Source organism: Psammomys obesus, unplaced genomic scaffold (genome assembly GCF_907164565.1).
Source record: "Psammomys obesus unplaced genomic scaffold, mPsaObe1.curated_primary_1811, whole genome shotgun sequence".
Taxonomy (NCBI): domain Eukaryota; kingdom Metazoa; phylum Chordata; class Mammalia; order Rodentia; family Muridae; genus Psammomys; species Psammomys obesus.
Window position 1 is genome coordinate 9,406,474 of NW_026596149.1, and position 22,782 is coordinate 9,429,255.

Consider the following 22,782-nt stretch of genomic DNA (forward strand, 5'->3'; position numbering starts at 1 on the left):
CACAAGGATAGAATTCAGTGTTCCTTTATTAACAGACCAGCAGTGCCTGGGACTTCCTTAATGTTCTTGTGACCACCTCAGGGGACTCATGACACCTTTGAATGGTGGCTTGTACGCCATAAAGCATGGTGAAAGGAACTGGAGAGGGGACACACGTGGGAAACCTCAGAATCTACCCAAGCTCGAAAATTTATTAAAGGCAGCTAATTAGGAACACAAAGCAGAGAAGGTCTGGATTTTCCTGGCTAACCCAGGTGGAAGATAACATTGTGATCATCTGGTATTTTTAGGTGAGAAAAAGAAAGAGAGGTGAATAGAATTGTGTGGTGTGTGTTTGTGTGCATATATGTCTGTGTTGAGGCCAGAGATCAATGCTGAATCCTTCCTCAGTTGTGCTCTACCTTATTTTTTTGAGACAGCGTCTCTCACTGCCTGAAGCTTGTTTACCTACTGAACAGGATTGCCCGTGAGCCCCAAGGAATCTTCTGTCTTTGCCTTCCTGGCTCTGGGATTGCACACATGCATCTAGCTTTTTGTGTAGATCCTGGGGATTCAAACTCAGAGCCTCACGCTTGCATTACAAGCACTTCACTGATTCAGCTATCTCCTAGACCTGGTAATGAGTTTTAGCACGCAAAGGCAAGGCAGTTTTATTTAAGGAAAAAAAAAAATCGTGCGCTCCTCAAATCCATTTTTATAACAAATTAAAATGTTTTTGAATCTTCTCACAAATGTTTGAGAAATTGTTGCTGAAACATTTTAAATAAAACATATAACCCCAATGGGCATAGTGGTGCATGCCTTTAATGCCAGCACTTGGAAGGCAGAGGCAAGTGGATCTCCTAAGTTCCAGACCAGCCTGGTCTACAGAGTGATTCCAGGACAGCCAAAGCTACACAAAGAAACCCTGTCTCAGAAAACAAACAACAAAAAAGTATAATCCCATTTTAATTCACCTGGATAAGAAAAGGGAGGATATATGAAAACAAATAGCGACAAAGCTTTACCTACAACTGTGTTTGTAATGAGTCCCTGTTTCTTGCACCTGTCTTCCTGTCCTGGGGACCTTCCTTATTCCACACTTACAAGGTAGTGGCCTTTCCTGCTGCTCCCAGGGACTTACGTTGGGCTCCCAAGTTCAGCTGTGATATTCTCTTGTGTGACAATGCCTAAGACCTGGTAGCAAGGAGAGGTCTTTCTTAGAGCAGAGGATATTCAAGCATTCATCACCCCGGAGCAGGAAAAGACAAGAAAGGAGAAAGGGACGGTTAAGAGACTTATCTCTGGACTCTCCCTGGTCAGGAGCCCAGATGGGCCTGAGAGCTCAGGATGGTCAATTCTTCTTGGAGGTGGTACAGGAAGTAGTCAGGGAGGAGGAGGAAGTAGTATTTCCCTTTCTAGTCAATGACATCTGCTCAAACTTTGTAGGTAATTTATGATCAGCTGAAGTGTGGATCTGGACTTATGGAGTATAGTGTAGCGCAGCTGAAGGCATTGTGGTGAGACACTGGTTACCAGGGTAGCCAAGGAGAGAGTGGGTCCAGGTTTCAAGGTGTGTGGTCAGCCAGTTTTCACCAGTTTTCCCGCACAGCACACTCCCTGCTAAATCATGCTGCTGACTGAGACATTGAGATGGGAGCCTGCTGGTTCTATTGTGGGTTCTCAGTACGTTTGCAGAAATGAGTCCAGTGTTAGCGCATGAACTTTGAGTGCTCTTTGTGAAATGTTATTAAAAAAAGCATGAGTCAACCGATATTCTCTGCGAGGGGTTTATTAGGAGGGAGAGGGAGGGGGAAGGGGGGAGCAGGACATGGGGAGAGAGAGAGAAAAAGAAGGGGCACCCCGAGAGAGAGAGTGTAAGAGTGAGAGCGTAAGAGAGAAGGAGTAAGAGAGCGACCACGTGTCGGGGTTGTCCCTTTAAGGGGCAAGGTAATCATGCCTTCCAGGTGTGGCCACCTGGCTGGTGACACATGATGACATCATAAGTTGCTGGGTAACCCAAGAGCAGGTTGTGTTCCAAAATACTAATACTTTGAAAGATGACTTATCTTAAGACATACTGATGTTGGCTTGGAGTGATGTCCCTCCTCTTAGCTGACCATCCCTAGTAAGTCTCTTAGTGAGCTTGTCAATTAGAACTCTTAGTAGCAGCCTCAGAAACCTTTGCTCAAAGCTCATGGAGAAGCAGAGAAAAAAGGCTTGCTTTCATGGCGAGCAAGGAAGGGCTGCAGTAGACACAGGAGCAGGTAACAGTTGATCCAGAACTGTTGTTGGGACCCTTCTTTTTACAGCTCTTTAAGTTCTGCTCTGTGTTAGTTCAACTGGGTGAGCTCTCCCCTCAGGAGGCAACATGCTAGCTGCTATTCCTCCTCCTCTTCTTCCTTCTCCTCCTTCTATTTATCCTCAGATTTTAAATGTACCACTTTAAATCCAGTCTGGGGATTCATTATGACTGAAAGTGTATGTTGTCTTCAGGTAGACAGATCTAGGCAACTCTGGATGTCCTAGTCAGAACCTCAGTTCATCCTATTCTTAGATCTACTCTCAAAGTCTGCTGCCTAAAGTCCAAATCAAAGGCTTCCACAGGGTCCTGAAGGCACTCAGGCTGCCTGATTTCTTCTTCACTCATTCATAATGTTACATATGGTTTTGTTTTGTAGGAAGTTGTTGAGTTTTCTGGTAAACTAATGAGCATCTTCTCATGCTTTTCAACGTTGTACATTTAAACCTGTAAGAGAATCCCATTGCTGTTGTTGTATTGATTTCTTATGAAGCAGGGTCTGTATATACACAGGCTTAATTAGTACACTACATTGTGCCCAAAATTTCTGCATCTTTCTTTTTGATTGCTATGTAATATTTTTTTGTACAATAGCTTCTTATACATTAACTTGTCTTCTGTTGATTCTATGATTTTATGAATTCTGCGGATTCTATGATTTTAAACTCAGTGTTATAAGCACTTCCCTTTTTACATGTATATTTGTGAAATAAAATCTTAGAGTTATGACTGAAGAGCATTGGAAAGTTCCCCTTTGAAGTGTGTGTATGAGAGAGAGAGAGACAGAGAGAAGGAGAGAGACAGAGAGGAGAGACAGACAGAATTACATGCTGGTTAGGAATGCAAATTCTGGGACCCCGGCAGCCTGGGCATACAATTCGGCTTTCTTCCTTTTAGTTTAGTGGCTTTGGGTAAGTTACTTAAATTTCTATGTCTTGTTTTGTTAATGGGTAAGATGGGAATTCCTTCTGCTAGGGTTATAATGCTTAAATGAACTAATCTGCTGAGATTGGGTTGACAGTTTAATACCCATTATCTGTTAACCATATTCTAGTACAACTACCCAGTGACATGTTCATATTCTGAATGGGCCGAGACTGGGATGATGGTTCATTTGCATATTCTCCTGTGCAGACACTTAGCAATGGAAGTAGATGGGCAATGAGCAAGAGTCTGAGGTCAGACTGCTGTAACCTGAGAGACCCTTTCTCAAAATGAGAGAACATGATGTTGTTAGCCCCAAATCTGCCACTCTAGACACTGTTTCACTTGTGCTTGAATGAACAGATGAATACAACTAGACTTATAAATTGCTTTTAATTTCTTCCAGTTATTTCCAAGCCCCTAACAGTCTTGTTAAGCATCACAGTCTCCCTTACCTATGGGTACCTTGAAGGCAGCATGGAGTTATTGTGCTCAAACTGACTGTAGCAGGGGGCAAGTGAGAGATAAAACAGTTTCCAGGCTCTCCAGAAATAATGAGGGGGCTCAGTGAGAGCACGGACTTGCTGTTCCTCCTAGGAGGAAGAATTAGGCTCTGCACTTCTGTTTGAAAAGGAGAATGAGCATTAGCTCCTGGACTTCTGGCGCAGGCTTTTTATGTGGTGACCTTTCACCCAGTGGCATCTTTCCTTGTTCCATTTCAAACTTTTGGTGGTCTGTGTTTGATGCTAGGTCCAGTAGACACTTGGAACTTTCATCTAGACCCTCCCAGTGGCATAATTTTCCTTTAGTGAGGCGACGTTTCAAAGACCCAGCTTCTGAGCCTGCAAATTGGGTAATAATAATACTATACTAATACTATACTAATACTAATAATAGTAAAGTGAGCTTGACACTGGTTAAAAGAGCAAACAAATAGATTAGAGTAATATGTCCTGAAGCCTTGGTCCAGGAGTCACTCTTCATGACAAAACCGAAATCATTACAGTGTTTTATTTCTAGAACACTCCTAGCAGATGTTTGTCTAGGGAAAAATCCTGTTTGTTTATTTGTTTAAATCATCTTAGAATCTGGTTAGAATTTACTATTATTACCATTTACTTAGTTTTGAGATAGGCTCTTATTGTGTGGCCCTAGCTGGCCTAGGATTTGCTGTATAGCCCGGATTGGCTTGAACTCGGTGTGATCTCCTGCCTCTGTCTCCTGAGTTCTGGGGTTATAGGCATGTGCTACCACACTCAGTTCCATTCATATATAAGTGGTTTGAAAAGTGGAAGTATCTATATGAACAGAAATTTATTTTTTAAAATTAGGCAACACGTACACCCAATCAAATACCACTCCACACAGTATCTTCAGAAGCACGACATTAAATATATTTTTAGTTGTTAGTGTGCTCTTTTTTATTATTATTGTTTTAAAAAACAATCAGGAACATGATGAAAAAAACAAAAAACAAACAAACAAACAAAAAAACAGACTAATAAACACTCACTTATAGTTACCGGATCCAAGATGAACCCTGAAGTCAGGACACTGTTTTGGGGAAAGGATTCAGGAACAATCCAGAAACGTCTTCATGACATTAGGTGCAAACATGGATCTCTCTGGATGGAAGATCCAGTGTACTTTCTGTTTTAATAATGAAGCAGGTGCCAGGGTTGCGGCCTCTCACAGGGGTCTTCTTTTGCTATAGATAACTGGCTGGTTTCTGTTTTGTTTGGGGGAATAAATATTTGAAGGGGGAAACCGGAGCCGGCTTTGCGGCTGTTATGATGTTATTGATACACGGGCTGACGCTGTCATGGCGGGTGCTAACAGGCCACATTATCTTTATGCCTCCCAGGTAACGTGAAGCAGCTGCCTATTGCCTTGGCACTCCATTACCCTGAAGGTCTGCCCTGCTGGGGACTGTAACCCGAGCCAGCCACCTGACTCACACCGGCTTCTTTAGCTACTGACAGCAAGAAAGGAAGGAAGAGCGTGAACCTCCAGGATGGAGGCTTCTGAGCAGGGCTAGACGCCGAGAAGACCGCACTGACACCTCCTCTCCTATGTAGGGGCAACAGTCACTAGTGCGTCCCCTTCAGGCACGGAAACAGTTGCTCGGAGGCAGCCCCTGGAAGACTTCCTTTTCTCTTCTGCATCTGCCATGCTTCGCTGCAGGTCATGTCCACGTGGAGGTCGAGGCTCACCCAGAGCTTAAAATTTCCGTCTCGAAGGATGCACTCCTTCCCATGCTCAGCTCTGCTGGCTTGTTTTGGTAACACCAGGGAGAATGCTGCCTTTGACCAGTCCAGCTCGACGGATGCTCACGCCACCGTTTATGTCCAGCCCATGGCCAAAGCAGGCAGACATCCAAGTGACCCTGAGGTGGAGGAGAGAGCTCCAGAGAAAAGGCGAGATTCTAGCATGCGCTCGGAGCGAAACGGCAGTGCTAGCGGCAGCCACGGCAAACACGCCGCTGTCCCGCCTGCGGAGAGCCACGAGGATCTGCCCAGGTCCCTGAACGCCGAACCAGACTGCGAAGCGGTTACTTTCCAGACGTCCATCCCTAGACCATCAATTATTGACATGCCAAAGGTGAGTGGGTGTTCCGGTGCTGTTAGAGATGGGGCGGCGTCGGGGAGTGTTCTATCATTCCGGAGAGTCTCTGGCAAACAGCCCTGTGCAAATTCGCTACTGTGTAGACACAGGGAATTCTCACTAGTGAGAGGAAGCGTGGAAAGCTTTCTAAATTCTCAGCGTGTTCTTTAAAGATGTGGAGAGAGAAGTGACAGTGAGTCCAGGAGCTGTGACAATAGCAAACTGAACTTTAAAGAAGTGGTTATGATACCTCGGAACACACAGCGTCTCCAAAACACAAAACATGAGTGGATATATGCACGATATGTAGACATGTATGTATATCCACACAAATGAAACACATGTATACATATGCCTTAAAAAACTGATCTATAACCTCATATGTATTTAAAACCACAATACGAAGTCTGACTATGGAATTTCAGAAATTGTCTTTAATGGTTAGAATGTATCATGTCCAGAAAACTGAGAATGATGGGAAATGTTGGAGATGGTAAGGAGCCTTGTGTCCAGAGCAGAAAGGAACTAATAGAATATAATTTTGAAGATTTGAAAGCAGGAAGAGGAAGGGGTTTGAAGTCTGGTATCCCTCCCCTCCTGAGGCACAGCCTTGAGTTGCTACTTTCTTTCCTTTGTTTTGGCATTATTGGATTTTAATTTTTTGCATGTTCTGATTTGACTGAGACGTGCACATGTTTTCATAGTTCTTGGAAATCCCAAATAAGAAGGGCAGTTAGGAAACAGCCTACTAAAGGCTGCATTCTTAAAGATGTTATTTAAACTTTTGTTGTTGGCAGTAATTTCTTGGCCTTAAGGACCTGAAAACATTTTGGGTATTATTAATAAGATGTCCTGATTTAAAATATTTTCTTCACAGATAGTTTAATAAATAACAGTTATTTTTTTTTTCTGATTTGCTGACATGGTCTAAGGAGTTTTTTTAGCAACAAAAATTATAACTTGCCTAACAGCAAAGATAAGAGTTAAAATAATTTTAAAAAATAGTTCTATTTGATAGTCTATAACAGTGGTTCTCAACCTTTCTAACACTGTGAGCCTTTCGTATAGTTCTTCATGTTGTGGTGACGCCCTAACTATAAAATTATTTTGTTGCTACTTCAGAACTATAATTTTGATATTGGTATGAATCATAATGTAAATATCTGTGTTTTCCCATGGTCTTAGGTGACCCCTGTGAAAGGATCATTTGATACCCCCCCTAAATAGATCACAATCCACAGGTTAGAACCACTTAGATTATGTTAAGTGAGTGAACAGAGATCTGGGGGTGTACTTGGGGGGTAGAGCATTTACTTAGCATGTCCCAGGCCCTGGATTCCATCCTCAGAATGGCCAGGGAACAAAACATAAATGATTAAGTTTATCTTTATTGCTTGAATTCTTCTATTCTGAAATTGGGCAGATTTCCCCAAATCTTGTCTTATAGCAATAAATATTTTCTCTCTGTCTCTTTCTCTCTCAGCATATTGAAACAGGGTCTCACTGTGGAGCCATGTAGACCAGGCTGGCCTTGAACCCACAGTGATCTGCCTGCCTCTACCTCCCAGAGTTCTTGATCACAGGTGTGTGCCACCACACCCAGCTTAAATTTTTTTTTCTAGTTACCATTAAGTCAAATCCCTAAACAACCAACAGAACCTAAAGTACTTGTTTTCTGTGCACACGCATGTATAGATTTAAGACCTTTGTAGTGTGTATCATGGCCAAGTTCACACTAGCTACATCTACAAGAAGTAAAAGCTGCCATGCCCTGATGAGATAGAAGCACACATTCTGTTGTGGGGAGGGAGTGCAGCAAGTCAGCATTTACCCTCTATTGCCGAGGTTAGGAGCAAAGACAAAGGGTTGACCTGATTTTCTGTCTTAGTGGTTCCTGGGACACAGGGGCTGACATAGACGTTTCACAAGAGCCAAGGAAACACAGTGGGAGTTAGTTCTCTTCTTCTTCATGTGGGTCCCAGGTATCAAACTCAGGTCATCAGTGTTGGTGGCAACTGTCTTTGCTCACTGTTCATCCTGCCTTCTCAAGCTTTAGTACTTAAAAAAAAAAATAAGGGAAGGGCATTGTGATTAAGGAGTCATGTGACCAAGACGATAGACCATTCGTAGGAATTGAATGTAATATACAAGTAGGTATATCAGAGTGATTGAAAATGAAGCTATAGCTGGGCAATGGTGGCACATGCCTTTACTCCTAGCAGTTGGGAGGCAGAGGTAGGCAGATCTCTGTGTTTGAAGCCAGCCTGGTCTACAGAGCCAATTGCAGGACAGCCAGGGCTACACAGAGAAACCCTGTCTCTGTGTAGCCCTGGCTACAAGAAAGAACAACAAGAAAGAAAGAAAGAAAGAAAGAAAGAAAGAAAGAAAGAAAGAAAGAAAGAAAGAAAGAAAGAAAGGAAGGAAGGAAGAAAGGAAGAGAGAAAGAAAGGTGAGGTTGTACTTTGGAGAAGTGTGTGGAAAGGCAATCAAGACCCACAGAGGGGTGTCTGGGATGCTACCGTGAGAGAAGTAAGTGGCAGCGGGAGCTTTTGGAATTTTGTACAGAGCTGTGTCATGTACGGGATTTAATTCTGGGGTGGAGTGAAGTTGAAAAGCCATTAAAATAACCAGTCCTTGGAACAGTCATAAAAGAGACCAGAGAGGGCACCACAGGCAGAACCAGATGCAGCAGTTTATCTTGGGAAGGGAAGCAAGAGCGGGCTGAAAGTGATAGAGGGAAAACAGCATGAAATGACAGGCCAGAGAGAGTAATAAAAGGGTGCTCAGCCGGCAAGGCAAATGGGCATGCGTGGTGGTTCTGAGGCTGAGAGCTCACCTGCACAGAACACCTACAGTCTGCCAGCCTTTCTTCTCAACACGGTACGTGGAGACTCTCATCCAACCCTAGTGAGGTGTTGCACTCTTATGGGGCACATTTTCCAGAGGGAGACACTGACAATTGCCCAAGGCCACAGACGGAGGAACTTGCAGGCTCAGGAATAGAGGCTACTTCTCTCTAACTCCCAAGCCCACCCTCTTAAATAGAATGTGCTTCTCTTGCTAATATTAATGCGTGAGAACTTAAAACCAGAAAGTCTCATATGATGGCACCATACACATACATATATATGGTGTGTATTTTTGAAAATGTACAATTCGTATAAATGTAGTAGCTGGGCTATAGCCTTAGGTTCAATCCCTAGCACTGTAATATCTTTTTATAAATGCATCCATGTGTACAATTATAATATTAGTTTTAAAAATTAATTTGCATAGTATTGTCTCCCTTGGTGGCAGATGTGTACCACCATGGAAAGGGATATTTTTCATTTTCTGTCAGTGACAAAGCTTTGCTGATGGTCATGGGGTGCTTCTATTTAAAAGTGCCAGAGGCCTCTTTGTGACCTGACAAGCCTTCAGTGACTTGATGAATGAGACACCTTTATGACACACTTGCCTGGTGGCCGACATGCTTCAGGTGAACTGATCCTTCTCGTGGAAGCTGCTTTGGTAGCGGCCACAAATGATACTTGCATTCCTTTCTTTCTTCGAGTCCAGCTTCAGAATCTGAGGAGGACAGACAGCCTCCAACGTCTTTTGTTACCCTGGTGAACAGAGGGGAAAGAGGGTCATTTAAATCTGAAACAGCATCTAATCTGAGAGGAAGAGCTGGGGGTAATGAACTCATAAACTAAGTAGAAACGACAGGGTTTTGTTTGCGGTAAAGAAGGGCATATGTGTTTATACTGAGAAAGTGATGTCAGGCCAGAGAGATGGCTGAGCAGTAAGGGCTCCTGTCACACAAGGCTGACAGCCTGGGTTCATCCCATACATCACACACACAAACAAGCAGATATGAATCATTTTTTTAATTTAAAATGTTATCTGAAAACCATAAGTGATATCAGCTAGTCTCAACTTCTGTTCTTGTCTATCTATCTGTCTGCCTGTCTTTCTCTTTGTCTGTCTAATGAGATAGAGTCTCATGACATTGCTCTGGCTGGCCTAGAACTCACCATGTGGACCAGAATGACTTTTAACTCATGGAGATCTTCCTGCCTCTGTCTCCCAAGTGCTGGAATTAAAGACATTCACTACCATGCTTAATTTCAACATTTTTTGTATGCGCTTTTCTTTCCTGTTTCGTGCTTGAAATCAAGGTAAAAAGCTGAGAATTGGAACGTGTCCTATGATCCCCTTTGGGGATCATAATGTTTCCCTTAGTAGTGGTCTGTTTCCCAGGTGATGCCTCTCGCAGTTGGTGGAATCATACAGAAGACAGAGCACATAAATGCTTCTGTTTGCTGCTCTGGCTGAAAGTTGCTGTGGTGTTCCTCTGTGTAAAGACAGTGCTGGCCCTGGATACTGTGGCTGAATGGAGAGCCCCTAAGTCGTCTGCGTTCCAGCGGGAGAGGCAGATGTGGATGGCCACAGTATCAACAGAGTATGAGGAGGCGTAGGCTCTGGATTCCTTACAAACTCAGGAGGGGCCTTGAGAGGGTCAGGGGGAGGGGAGTGGAAGCAGCTGGTAGAAGATTGAGAGAAGGGCTTCTACCCAGCACTGTGCATCCTTCTTGGTGGCTGGTAATGCTTTTTTTCCTGCTGCATCTCAGTACTATAGGTAGAGTGAGAAGAGAAAGGCTGCATGTGACTAAATTCTCTAGAGTACTTTTCTCTCTTGAGAAAGTCTTTACATAGCAATATTTTTATCTAGTTCTCGCTCCACTTGAGGGTAACCTGTCTGACACAGGAAGAGGAAATAATCGTGGCTAGGGAAATAATGCCTGGGTGAACTGTAACTTTAAAAAAATCAATTACGTGAAAATGCCAGGAAACAGGGTCCACCTTAGAGCGACCATTGCATTTGGGTTTTGCAATCAGATGTAGCACAGCAATAGAGCCACCTCCGCTGTCTCACAGTGGCCTAAGTAAAAATACGGAGATGCAGGCAGTCGCTTTTTCAGGGTGTGGACCTTGCCTTTGCTGCCTTTGAGACAGCTCCCTTCCTTCATCATCTTTATCCAAAACACAGTCTTGACCACGTTTTTAAAGAGCCAAATGTATAAGTTAGACTGCCTGTCTGGTCATAGACTTAGAGAATTAACTGTCAGAACCGGACAGACCAAGCCATACGCTCTGTCCGTTAAAAAAATCACATGTAGGGACTGAGGAAACACCTTAGTGAGTAAAGTGCTGGCTGCATAAGCAAGAGGAGCTGAGCTTAATTCCCAGCATGCCTGTGCACACTTATAATCCCAGTGATGGGGAGGGAGAGACAAGTGGGTCCCTGGGACACGCCTGTGTGCACACGTGCAGCCACAGTAGAGACTGGCGAGTGGACATGTCTGCAGAGTATTTTCCCTCTGCTAACTGAGGAAGAGGGCTCAGCCCACTCTAGGCAGTGCAGTCCCTGGGCAGGCTGGCTTGGGCTGTATGGGAAAGGCAGCTGAGTGTGAGCTAAGAAACAGACCAGCAAGTGATGTTTTCCCATGGTCTCTGCTTCAGCTCCTGCCTCCAGGTTCCTGCCTTGAGTTTTTGCCCTGCATTTCCTCAGCTAGGAACTGTTTCATGGAAGTGTAGGATGAAATGCACCCTTTCCTTCCCTAGGTGCTTTTGGTTAGAGTCTTTTATACCAGTTATAACCTAACAAAGTCAGCATCATTGGGAGAAACTTTGTTGGGCTGCATACTCCATTTTTGTTTGTTTGTTTGTTTTGTTTTGTTTTTGGTACAAACAAATTTCCTTGCATTCTTTTTAGAGCGAGATCTCCATCTCTTCCTAATGGGCCTAAAGTTTGAATACAATTGAACCTTAAGCTAGCTATAAAAGCAAGTGCCCTATCAGGGGCATTTCCTGCTGAACAGATGATTTGACATAACCTTTAATAAGTTTTCCAGTTGACATACTGAGTCACAGGCAACACGATGGCATTTTTATATGCATATGCCATGATTGCTTTCTTCTTATTCACCCTTCTTTCCTGGCAATTCTATGCCGCTCTTGCTGGCCCCTTTCTTTCTCCCAAGCCATGTCCTTTTCTGATTTTATGTTACATATATTTCATTGCTCTATTTTTTCTTTCCTTCCCTTTCTCTTATTTACTTTAAATGAATATTTTATTAATAATGTTAGAATTTCACACAGTGTATTTTGATCATATTCATCTCCAAGCCTTCCCCCAGCTCCAGCTGAGATCCACCTTCATTTCTTCCCAACTCCATGTACTCTTTTATAAAAATTTAGTAACTCTAATTTGTGTTGTTCGTGTACTTCTGAAGGTGGGGCATGTGGCCCCTCCCAGGAGCCACACCCCTAAAATCCAGCTTTCTTTTCTCCACAAACCATGAATTGTCCATAGCTCCTCAGAGATGAGGCTTCTGAAACTCTTCCCATTCCACACTAGAATGTTAGCTGGCTTGATCTTGTGCAAGTCTTGGGCAGCCAACCACAGGTGCTATGAGTGCAGTGGTCCTTGCTTCTTTTTCTTCTCTCCTCCTACCTTTGAGGCCTCTTCCTCTCCTCTCACATCCCACTTTCTACTTTCATATCACACACACACACACACACACACACAGACACCACACTTAAAACTAGAGTGTATGTGAGAGAAAACATATGGTATTTGTCTTTGTGAATCTTGCTTATTTTACTTAGTATAATGATCTCCAGTTCCATTCGCTTTGCTGCAAATGTCACGATCTTGTTCTTTTTCACGACTGATAAAATTCTATTGTATGTGTATGCCATGCTTTTTTATCCACTCGCTTGTTTGTGGACATTTCAGCTGGTTCCTTTTATTCGCTATTGTGAATATGTAGTTCAGCAATAAACATGGCCATGCAAATATTTGTGTTCTATGTTGAATTCATGTCTTTTGGACATTATATCCAGGAATGTTATAGCTGGATCGTATGGTAGTCTTGTTTTTAGTGTTCTGAGGAACTTGCACCGTGATTTCTCAATGGCTGCATAAGCTTACATTCCCACCAACAGCGTAGAAAGCATTCTCTTTCCTCCATATCCTTGCCAGCACTGTCATTTGTTTTGATGATAGCTAGTCTGACTGGGGTGAGATAGAAGCTCAAAGCAACTTTAATGTACATTTCTTTGGTGGCTAAGGGCATTGAGCACTTTTCAAGGACTTACTTTTCATTTCTATTTCTTCCTTTGAAAACTGTGTCTTGAGCTCATTAGCTAATTTATCGATTGGATGATTTGGGTTTTGGAGCTTATTTTTTATGACTATTTATATATTCCAGATACTAATTTTCTTGACAAATTTTTTAATTGAAAGCAAATTACAGACTCACCCAATCACTGTAAGTTGTCTAGTTCCATTAATCTCCTGAGCAAAACAACCATCTTTTGCTTTCTCAAACGCAGAGGATGTTGGAAGGAGTTAGAACAAGTCTCATCCCATTGCGTTTAAGCACTGGTGATTTTTCATGCTAGGTTTCTACTTTCAAAACAAGTCAAGCATTAGCACAGGATTGAGCATGATATACCTATACTCTCAGTCAGGAATTTTCCAAGCCAGATATTCAGTTGCATTCCAACTGGAAAAAAAAAAAAAGAAAGAAAGAAATAGCTTCTTGGCTCCTCTGAGGATGAAGTAAAATGAATGGTCCTCATAAAACCATGAAATTTACATTGTACAGCTTTGGCTCTTGGAAGTCTTCCATAAAAGACTCCAGAGGACAGCAAATATGCAGAACTCTCAGACACTTTAGAGCTGAAGGGAATATAGATTCCAAAGTAAGAAATAAGAGACAAGTGTATAATTTAATAAAAGTTGAAAGCTCTGCTTTCAAGCAAGGTTACCACTGCTTTAAAATTCAGTTAAAAATGACATCCATTCAAGCAAAGATTAGCATGTCAGAGGGAGAGAGGTACAGAGGAAGAGGTTGGCCCACATTCGAGCAATACCGGTTTCCAGCTATACAGAGAGACTCTAATGTCCCTTTAGGACTCATTTGTACTCTTTCTTCATTTTTTTTAAAGGCAGGGTCTCATGTAGCCCCATGTTGGTCTTGAACTCATTACTTAGGCAAGGATGACCTTGAGCTCTTAATTCTCCTGCCTCCACCTCTATTGAGATCCCAGGTCTGTGCTTCCATGTCAGGTTTCTGAGGCACTGGGAACTGAACACAGGCCTTCTGCATGCTGGCCAAGCAGTCTACCAACTGAGCACATCCTTGGCTTCCCCAAACCCAATTTTTACAGAGTGAATAAAAGGCCACACTATAGTTCTTGATAGGTGATATTCTTGACCAAAAAGCTACCGAGGGGACTCTAATTGACAAGACCCACCCCCTCAAGATTATCTGTGTCTGTTTAGTTAGGATTTTTGTCTTCTTGATTATATAACCTAGAGTCATGCTTCAGCTGAAACCATTTTCATTCCTCCATTGCACTTGCTGAATATGCTGGAAACTTGAACTTGCCTTAGGCTCCAGGAACCACAGGGGCTAGCTGAATGAATGTGCTGTATCAATCATGGGAAACTGGAGAGGATTTTTCCAGCTAAGGTCTCTTAACCTGATCTGGACTGTTGTTCATTTTCCACTTGCTGTTTTTCCTTTCCAAAGAAAATATAACTCATTGACTTAACCCTTTTTCCAGTATGCATGCGACATACTTGCTCTTGTAATTCTGCACTGTGGGAAGGGAGAGATTGAAAAGTGGAGGTAACCACAGGAAGGAAAGCCTTCACTAGAGCCACTGAGCCTGGCAGGCGAGGTGTGGACGGTCTCATTCTGGAAAGCCAGTGAGTGTCTGCCATGGTTAGTTAAATGGAAAATGACAGCTCAGTTGGAACCTAAGCCACAGGTACGATTTGGTTGTTTGTTATAAGGAGAATTTCTTCCTCGGATGCTGTCTGCCTTGGAAAAATCAGCCCATGTAATTTAAAATTACATAACTTCTTATCATTCTTATAAACTCTTATCTCTTAGCCTCTGCTTAGTATTGCCAATGTTTTTGTGATCTATTCATTTTCTAGGAATTCATGGAAATAATTTAAGACTGTGTAGAAGGAGTAAAAGTCAAGATATTTTTTTTTCCTTTGGAGGAATAAATTGTGTATCAACCAGGCTTAAGATGAAAGACTAAGAACATTTCATTTTTTAAGTGAACTTAGTCAGAGGAAAATGTACTTTTCAACTCCCTAGTCAACTTCTTGTCCACTTCATCGAAATTTGTTGCCTGATACAAACTAAACTCTCTATGCTTTGCTTTTTAAAGATAAGAATAATAGTTTTTATGATCCCAGTGCTGACTCAGAAGGAGCAGCTACTTACATAGCTACTCAAATATTCTTGGGAAAATACACAACATTAATAATACAAAGAGTGATATATTTATAACAGAAACAGAGGAAAAACAAGGGATGTGTGTTTTCCTTGACTTTTTTTATAGCAGGTCAAGAAGCACACACTGATACAGATCACATTAGCAAGGCACTGAGCTATTTGAAGGACATGAGGACAATGTTAGGACTGGTTTTACCATTTTCTCTTCGAATTCTGGACTTCCAGCATTTTGGTATTTTTTTCCTGATTTTCAGAGAACTTGATGTCTTTAAGATATTTTTAGGTAATCTGATTGAAGTGTGTGTGTGAGTATAAGCTTACATATATATGTAAGCTTACATACATATATAAGCTTACATATATACTTTAGAAAGTAGCCCATGTGAGTATAAGCTTACATATATATGTAAGCTTATACTCACATGGGCTACTTTCTAAAGTTGAAGGCTGTCAAGGACTTCTGAATTGTGGTTAAGCAATGGGGTGTTGGCAGTCAGCACTCAGAACCTACAAGTTCTACAAGTGTTATTCAGCCCACCAAGTATCAGTCAGTGCATAGTGAGGTCCATGGTGTCTGTACCTGCTCTGAACACCTACAGAGGTTCTTTCTTGTGAGAATCCCCTAAAGAGTAAATAAAGCAACTATTTTTATAGCTTTCCTTCCTTTTTCTTTCCATTATTTTTTCTTGTTTTCTTTTTTATTCCTTTGTTCATTTTTCTCTTTTCATCTTCTCTTCCCCTCATTTTTTGTTTGTTTTCATTCTATCCTCGGCCCTTTCTATATCCCCTCCCCCAAGTCCACCTCTCTTTTGAAGACAGAGTCTGGCTGTGTTAGCCAAGCTGGCTTCAAACTTGATACCCTCCTCAACTGTGTGTACCTTAGGTCCACACCACCACGCTGAGCCTCTATAGCATTTACACTGTGTTCAGTAATCAAAGTAATCAGAGATGACTTGAGATCATCTTTATGGGTGGATTGTGAAGGTTATATGCAAATATTTTGTCCATTGTATAAAGAATTTGAACATCTTTGGGTTTTGGTGTCTATGGGTCATCTTAGAATTCATTCCAAGTGGATAATGAGGGATGTCTGTAATAATAATAAAAAAAAGTCGTTTGATTCAGCCAAAAAACCAGATAAAACAATCACCATGCTATTTCTTCTGTGCTTTCAATACTCAGTCTCAAGACTTGCTTTGAGGTTTTAAAAGCCTGTGTCTGTCCCCAGAGGACCATCCACTGAGTAGAAGAGCACTTGCTTGTGGGCATGCTCCGAAGAACAAAGCACTGGTTTTGACCTTGAGTTGCTCTTGCTAGGCCAGCAGCCGGGCAACGAACAGCGGCAATGAAAGGCAGCACACAATCAAAGTTCATTGCGCGCCTACCTCTACAGTTGGGGCGAAAGGCATTTATGTGGTTATAAGCACTTGCTTTCCTTCCCACCCGGTGCGTGTTCCATGAACTGGAGTTTGATTGTATGCCATTGTCTTATCACAGCCTCATATTTATTACTCTTCTTCCTTTCTTCCTTCCTCTCTCTCTCTCTCTCTCTTCTTGTTTTGGTTAGTATCAGAATCTGTGTTTATTGAAATATTCACAAGCCACTTGCTACATGTAGTTCTCCACTCTAGAGACACTTTCTGCCTCAGTCCACATTCAGTTGCTACAAACGACTGTCTAAAGCTGAGGAATTTATTTTAAACTGTGTTTATTTCCTATAGTTCGAGCGAATGGAAAGTCAAGGGTCAGGGAAATGCAGAGGTGACACTCTGCTCGCTTATGGGGACCTTGTGTGAAGTTCTGAGGTGCCACACTGCATCCCATGGTGAGCGTGTGACACACACAAGTGCCACTGGCTTTTCAAACTGCCCCAGTTTGAAAATAATCCACCAATCTATCCATCCACAGGTGACTTAATCGCGTCTCGAAGGTCTTCCCTGGCTCCATTTCTCTTTCTGTTGTGCGTGTGTAGTTTGAATATATGTGTGTATGTATGTTCACATGTGTGTAGATACGGGTGGCGACACCAGTTATCACCCACGCTCTGCCTTCCATCTCGACACAGGGTTTCTCACAGGAATCCATACCACTGACTCAGCTAGTGTAGCTAGCCACGTTGCTTCAGGAATCCCTGTGTTTGGCTTCCGGGGACTGGGATCACGGGCAAGCCAGCACATCCCCCCCCGGCATGTACGGGGGTGCTGGAGCTGCAAAGTCTAGTCCTCATGCTTGTGATGCAAGTGCTTTCCCTATAGAGCCACATTGCTGGGCCCTGACCTCATCTCTTACACCTCATCAATATGCATTTCAGTGGCAGCAGTCAAATCATAGCAGATCCCTTTGCGCTTTGCTTTTGCATGGTCTGGATAGTCCTGCTTCCACGTGTACCCCCACAGGTCCTGGCAAACCTCCTCTTACAAGTTTTAAAGACTACCTGTTAAATGACTGTAGTGTACGTTTTAACAACTATTTTACTTAATGTTTCTTAGGCTTCTACCTCCCTTCTCCACCCCAGTCCCTTCCAACAACCCAGCACCAGGTAGGAGAGAAAAAATGTTGGTGGGGAGAGGGGGTGTAGTTCTCCTTGGCTACTTCCTGTTGATGAAGATCGCAGGGCTCCTTGAGGCAAGTCCAATCATTGTTTCAGGAGATCTCCAACTTGTTTTTATCCAACTGTATCAACAGCAACGAGGGGCAGCAGGGGCAGCAGCAGGAGCCTCCTTCTTTCTCAGAGCCCCTTCAGCACCAGACTCCTCAGGTTTAAACTCTCTGTAGCTGGTAAAGAGCTGCTCTCAGAGCCTGCCTGAGGCAAATAGTCTGCTGCTGTGGACACCGTGGATCAAAACAAAAACAAAAACCAAAACTTCCACAACAAAAGACACACTAAGGGAGCTTTGAACTCCTGGCCTATTTTCAGAAATACATTATTGATAAGTCTCTGGCCTTTTCTCCCCAGCATCTTTTCGGTCCTGATATCAACTGTGGGGATTCTCAAGGTTGGCAGGGCTATACTCCAGGAAGGCATCTCTTCCCAATTAATTGACATGTTTCACAGTAAAAGTTGGCATTACTTGGGTAGGACTCACATCAGAAAAGTTTCCACTCAATCATTCTTTCCCCCAACAAATACTAAGAATATGCCACACGTTGCCTTGAATGGCATAGTCTCATTGTCTTCTTTAATAGTTTGTTTGTAACTCAGGATTCTCTCGAGAAATAGAGTATACACAGGTGTGTGTGTGTGTGTGTGTGTGTGTGTGTGTGTGCGTGTGTGCGTGCTTGCACACGTGTTTCACAGAAAGAAGGAGGGAGAGGTGTTTTAAAGGTTTGACTCATACTACCAAGCCCCAGCTGCCTGACACAGAGAGCTTTCTTCTATTATAACCTCACTGATTATTCTGAAGGCCCCTCATTGAGCAGAAGGCATCCACTGACTTTACTGATCGCAATCTTTGTTCAAGTCAAGTGATGGTAGACTGTACCCTCCTCATAGATCACCCCCCCCAACAAGCCTAGATTACTGCTGCTAGTGTAGCCTGCCCAGGTTGACACCCAAGACTGTTACAAAGCACTTGATAAAGGGAAAAGAGGCTTGGATTTTTATATCCAGAAAACCTGGGCTCTAGTCTCAAATTGCTAACTTGTTTTCAAGACCATTTCGTAAATATTCAGAGCTCATTTTTACTCTTCTGAAAATCCTTGGGGGGGGGGGAGTAATAGGCAGGAAGTTTCCAAGGTAGTAATATACCAGTTGGTTCTATAATTCTGAGTCCTTTGAAGGTAATTCAGTATCCTAAATGCTTCTCCTCCCACCTTAAACATTGTGCTTCCTGTTGTAGATATGGTGCTTAGGATATTGCAACCTGGTGAACGGGTGTCCACTGGGGAGGAGCAGATGAAAAGTGAGCTTATAGGATGAGCTATAAATGGCTCCCAGGGGCAGCCGTCTTGGGGAACGGAGGGGAAAGCTTGAGGCTGAGGATGGTGCATAGCATTGTTGCCCCGGAGGGTCTGCTTGGAGGATCTGCCAGTTCCTTCTGCTCCTGTTACGGTTGCTCTGGTCCCTGAGACCCAGCGCTGTCACCACTGTGACAGTGAGTTGCTTCTCAAGGATTTCTCTCGTTCCACTGAATCATGTTAAGCTTGGCTTAGAGGTGAGTCGGCATTAAACACAACTTAGAGAGGGTCAGGCCATAAGGTCTGTACATTTGCTGACTTGGTTCAGATGGCTGAGTTCCTCTGAAGTATGTGTTTCCTTTTCCTTGGCAGTGGAAATGTTGTCAGGTACATTAAACTGTCACCAAACTGGCTCTGAATCCATGCCTGGCCTCTGAGAGCAGATGTCTCTCAAATCTGTAGCTAGGATCAAATCCAAGCCTTTGTGTTACGAAACATTTTTCATGCTTCCCAGGCCTGCGTATTATCTTCGACTGAGTAACTTGAAAAGGGAGGAAGCGGGTGCATTTTCCCGGATGTGATGGGTTATTGTAAGAAAACAAAGTATCCATGTGGTTATAGACCCACAGCAAAGTATAACATCTATGTATGTAACAATTAAATCCATCCGTTTTTATGCTAATAAAAATTAACTGCCAGAGTGGGACTGGGAAGATGGCTCAGCGGATGGAGTGCTTGTTACAAAAGCACGAGGACCTGAGTTCAAATTGCCAGCACCCTCACAAAAGCTAGGCACGGCAGTGCATGTCTGGAGCCCCAGCTCTCGGGGAAGGAGCTGGAAACAGGTGAATTCCTGGAGCCTGATGGCCCACCGTTCTAGCAGGTAAGCATGTGCTCAGTGAGAGGCCTTGTCTGAGAAGCTCAGGTGGAGAACAATTGAAGAAGACACCTGACAGCAATGTCTGACCTCTATGCGCATGCCCACATGTGAGGGCATGTCACCCTGTGTGTACACATACACACACACACATGCATCTACCACATACCCGTGTGCACACAAACATACATGTCAGATCATACATGATAACACAGATCATAGCGCAAGTTTACCTCCCGTGGTGTTGGTTGTTTGTATCTTATACCAAAACTCATGTACTCGTTATTCATGACAACAGTTAAGAAGAATGGTATGTTTCTGTCGTTCGGAGCTCTCAGGAGTGCTGGCATTTTAGTCAGCACTTGGTTTTGGTTATTTTGTTTCCTTTTATTTAGACAGGTCTTGCTGTGTAGCCCATGCTGGCATAAACCTGCAATCCTCCTGTCTCAGCCTCCTAAATGGTAGCCTTACAGATGTGTACCACCAGTCTGGGGCTTGGTTTATATTTTCTAGTGACTGAGAGCACAGTAGGAACTTTAGAGCATAAGGGGTACAAAGCAGAGTCCTCCCAGGGCCCCCTTTCTTTCTCCTCCCACATGGGTGAATCTGAGGGACAACTTGGAAAGCTGAGGGGGGAGGGCAGCAGAGAAGGCCCTGAAGCCAGCTAGATGAGACAGGAAGGAAGTCGTAACCCTTTGTCCAGTTCTTTCCTCGGGTTACAATAAAAACAGGAAAGATAGACTGCTCAGTCCAACGGCTCAGACAGGAGCGATGGTCAGGCCCCTGGCGAAAGCCCCATGCCCGGGTAAGGGGACAGTGCGGGAGTTGCAGACCGGAAGTGGCAGCGGTCTGAAATGGAAATTCTTCCCACACCGAGCCGGTCTTAGGAAACCAGTTTCAAAAACATTGAAAATTCAGAGTGAGGGCCTCGGAAACCAACTGTCTGATGACCTTCATTTTTTCCGCAAGCCCCATGTCCTTCCAGCCACTGGGGGCGCTCTCCCTCTTTTCTGACCACCCTGACTGTTCTTGGAAGCCGATGTGGCTCAGGGCGGGCTTCAAAGTCCTTCAGGGTGACTTAGTCTCCTCTTCATCCTCTTGTCCCTCCAGCGCTGAGAGCACTAGACCAAGGCAAATGGTCTCCAGAACTAAGTTTGTAGGGAGCTGGTCATGGTCTAAAGGACTGGCCATGCTCTAGAATCTCTCACACTTTCCCTAAGACTTCATATAAAAAAGTCACTTTCTTGCTTGCTGTCCGGAGCACTGTTCAAGGTTGGGCATTCCTCATCGACAGCCCTTCCCAGCCTTGGCTGCTCAGCTCCCAAGGGGGTGAAGAAGACAAGCTCTGATGTTAGAGTCAATTCCTCCTTGTAGGACCAGAGCCCTGTGTGGGAGAAATTATATAAATACTAATAGTTTCCTGAGAATGTCCGCTCAGAGCTAGGGGAACTCCTTTAGAAATTCACATCTGAGGCTTTGTTTTGGAGCATCGTCTTGTTTGGGAAGGCTGAGATGGGGTCTCTGGGTTTGGAGTCTGTCTGTCTCTGGGGATATGACTATAGACCAGAGGGAACAGACGTGCAAGGTCTTTCCATACAGCTGGTGCTGGTATCTGCTTCCTCCCTCTCATTACCTGTGCATGCCCACAGCAGTGGGGACCAGGCCCTTCGCAGATGTGCTAACAGAGAGATGCTGGAGGTGAGGCAACAACGAGTATCTGTAGGAATGCCGAAGCTGAGTCTAAGCCTCTGAGTGTGCTCTCGTCAATTACACATCGCACCCTGTGGGGCCTACAGTACACACTCAGGTACCCTTCTGCCTAGAGTTCCCACCTCAATGTATCACATGCCTCCAGGGGAGCCATGCTTTGGACGCCTTTCTTGACAAGCGTAGGTACTGCTGTGTGTGGTCCTTCAGGAGCACAGTGCTGAGGAAGACGGCATGACTCTGGTGGCTTGGCCAAGGAACTTCTGGGTCCCAAGTACTAGAATCATAATCTGGCAAGGGTAGGGATGTTGAGTGGGTACTGCCTTGGGGACTCCTGAAGTGGGCTTCTTTCCAGCAGAGTGTTGCAGAGACCCTGGAGGCCTGGGTCCTAGGGCTGGATTTCAGATCCTGCAATCTCACAGTCTCCCTGGTGCAATATGAGCGAGAGTGGCGTGCTGCTCTTGTAGGCCTGTATTTTACACAGGTCCAGATGTTTTTTACGTTTGGTCGATCTGCACTAAAGTGGGTTTCAAGGGAATTCTATATTCATGTCTTTCCATTCTGATGAAGCTCTCAGTTTCCACAGATGTCCCAAGTCCTGAGAACTGGCTTTGTCTATAGTGAATACTTGTCTAGGAGGGAAGTACACAGAAGGCTTTCTTTTGTGAAAACGAGCAGTTCCGCTTTGACAAGAAAGGCCTTAGGGATGCTATCAGTGGCTTTTCCTTCTGGTTCTGCCTCTATGTGGCTCTTCTCTACATTTTCTTGTTATTGGGGTGGTTCACATCTATATTTTGGAGAGCCGATGTGCGTTATGCCCCACGCCCTTGCTATCCAAGGGGGTCAGGCGTGAGTCTTGTTCCTGATTGTGTGATCCTTCCCTAACACATTTGTGATGTGACAAAGGTAGCTTTGGAATCATGTCCTATCTCAAAAAGAGTGAGTAGTTCTGGGAAATTAGTTCAGTTCCCTTGAAACAAAGGATCTATCTGAGTTTGCTTCCTCAGAACCCACATTAGAAAGCTGGGCATGGTAGCGTGCTTATGATCCCGACACTGGAAAGGCAGAAACAGACAGATCCTGGGGCTTGCTGGGCAGCCAGCTTAGCCTACTGGAGCATTCCAGGCTAGTGGAAGACTCAGATCTCCTATCCTGCTGACTTGAACATCCCTGGAACACAT

General features: G+C 43.8%; 1 protein-coding gene across 1 annotated transcript in view; it reads left to right on the forward strand.

Moving 5' to 3' along the window:
• The first annotated feature begins 5,392 nt into the window (after nucleotides 1-5,392).
• Fam107b (family with sequence similarity 107 member B) overlaps nucleotides 5,393-22,782 on the forward strand; it is a 200,585-nt gene continuing 183,195 nt past the window's right edge. The window contains exon 1 of the mRNA XM_055593864.1: nucleotides 5,393-5,806. Coding sequence (XP_055449839.1) covers nucleotides 5,393-5,806 — 414 coding nt within the window. The remainder of the gene's footprint in view (nucleotides 5,807-22,782) is intronic.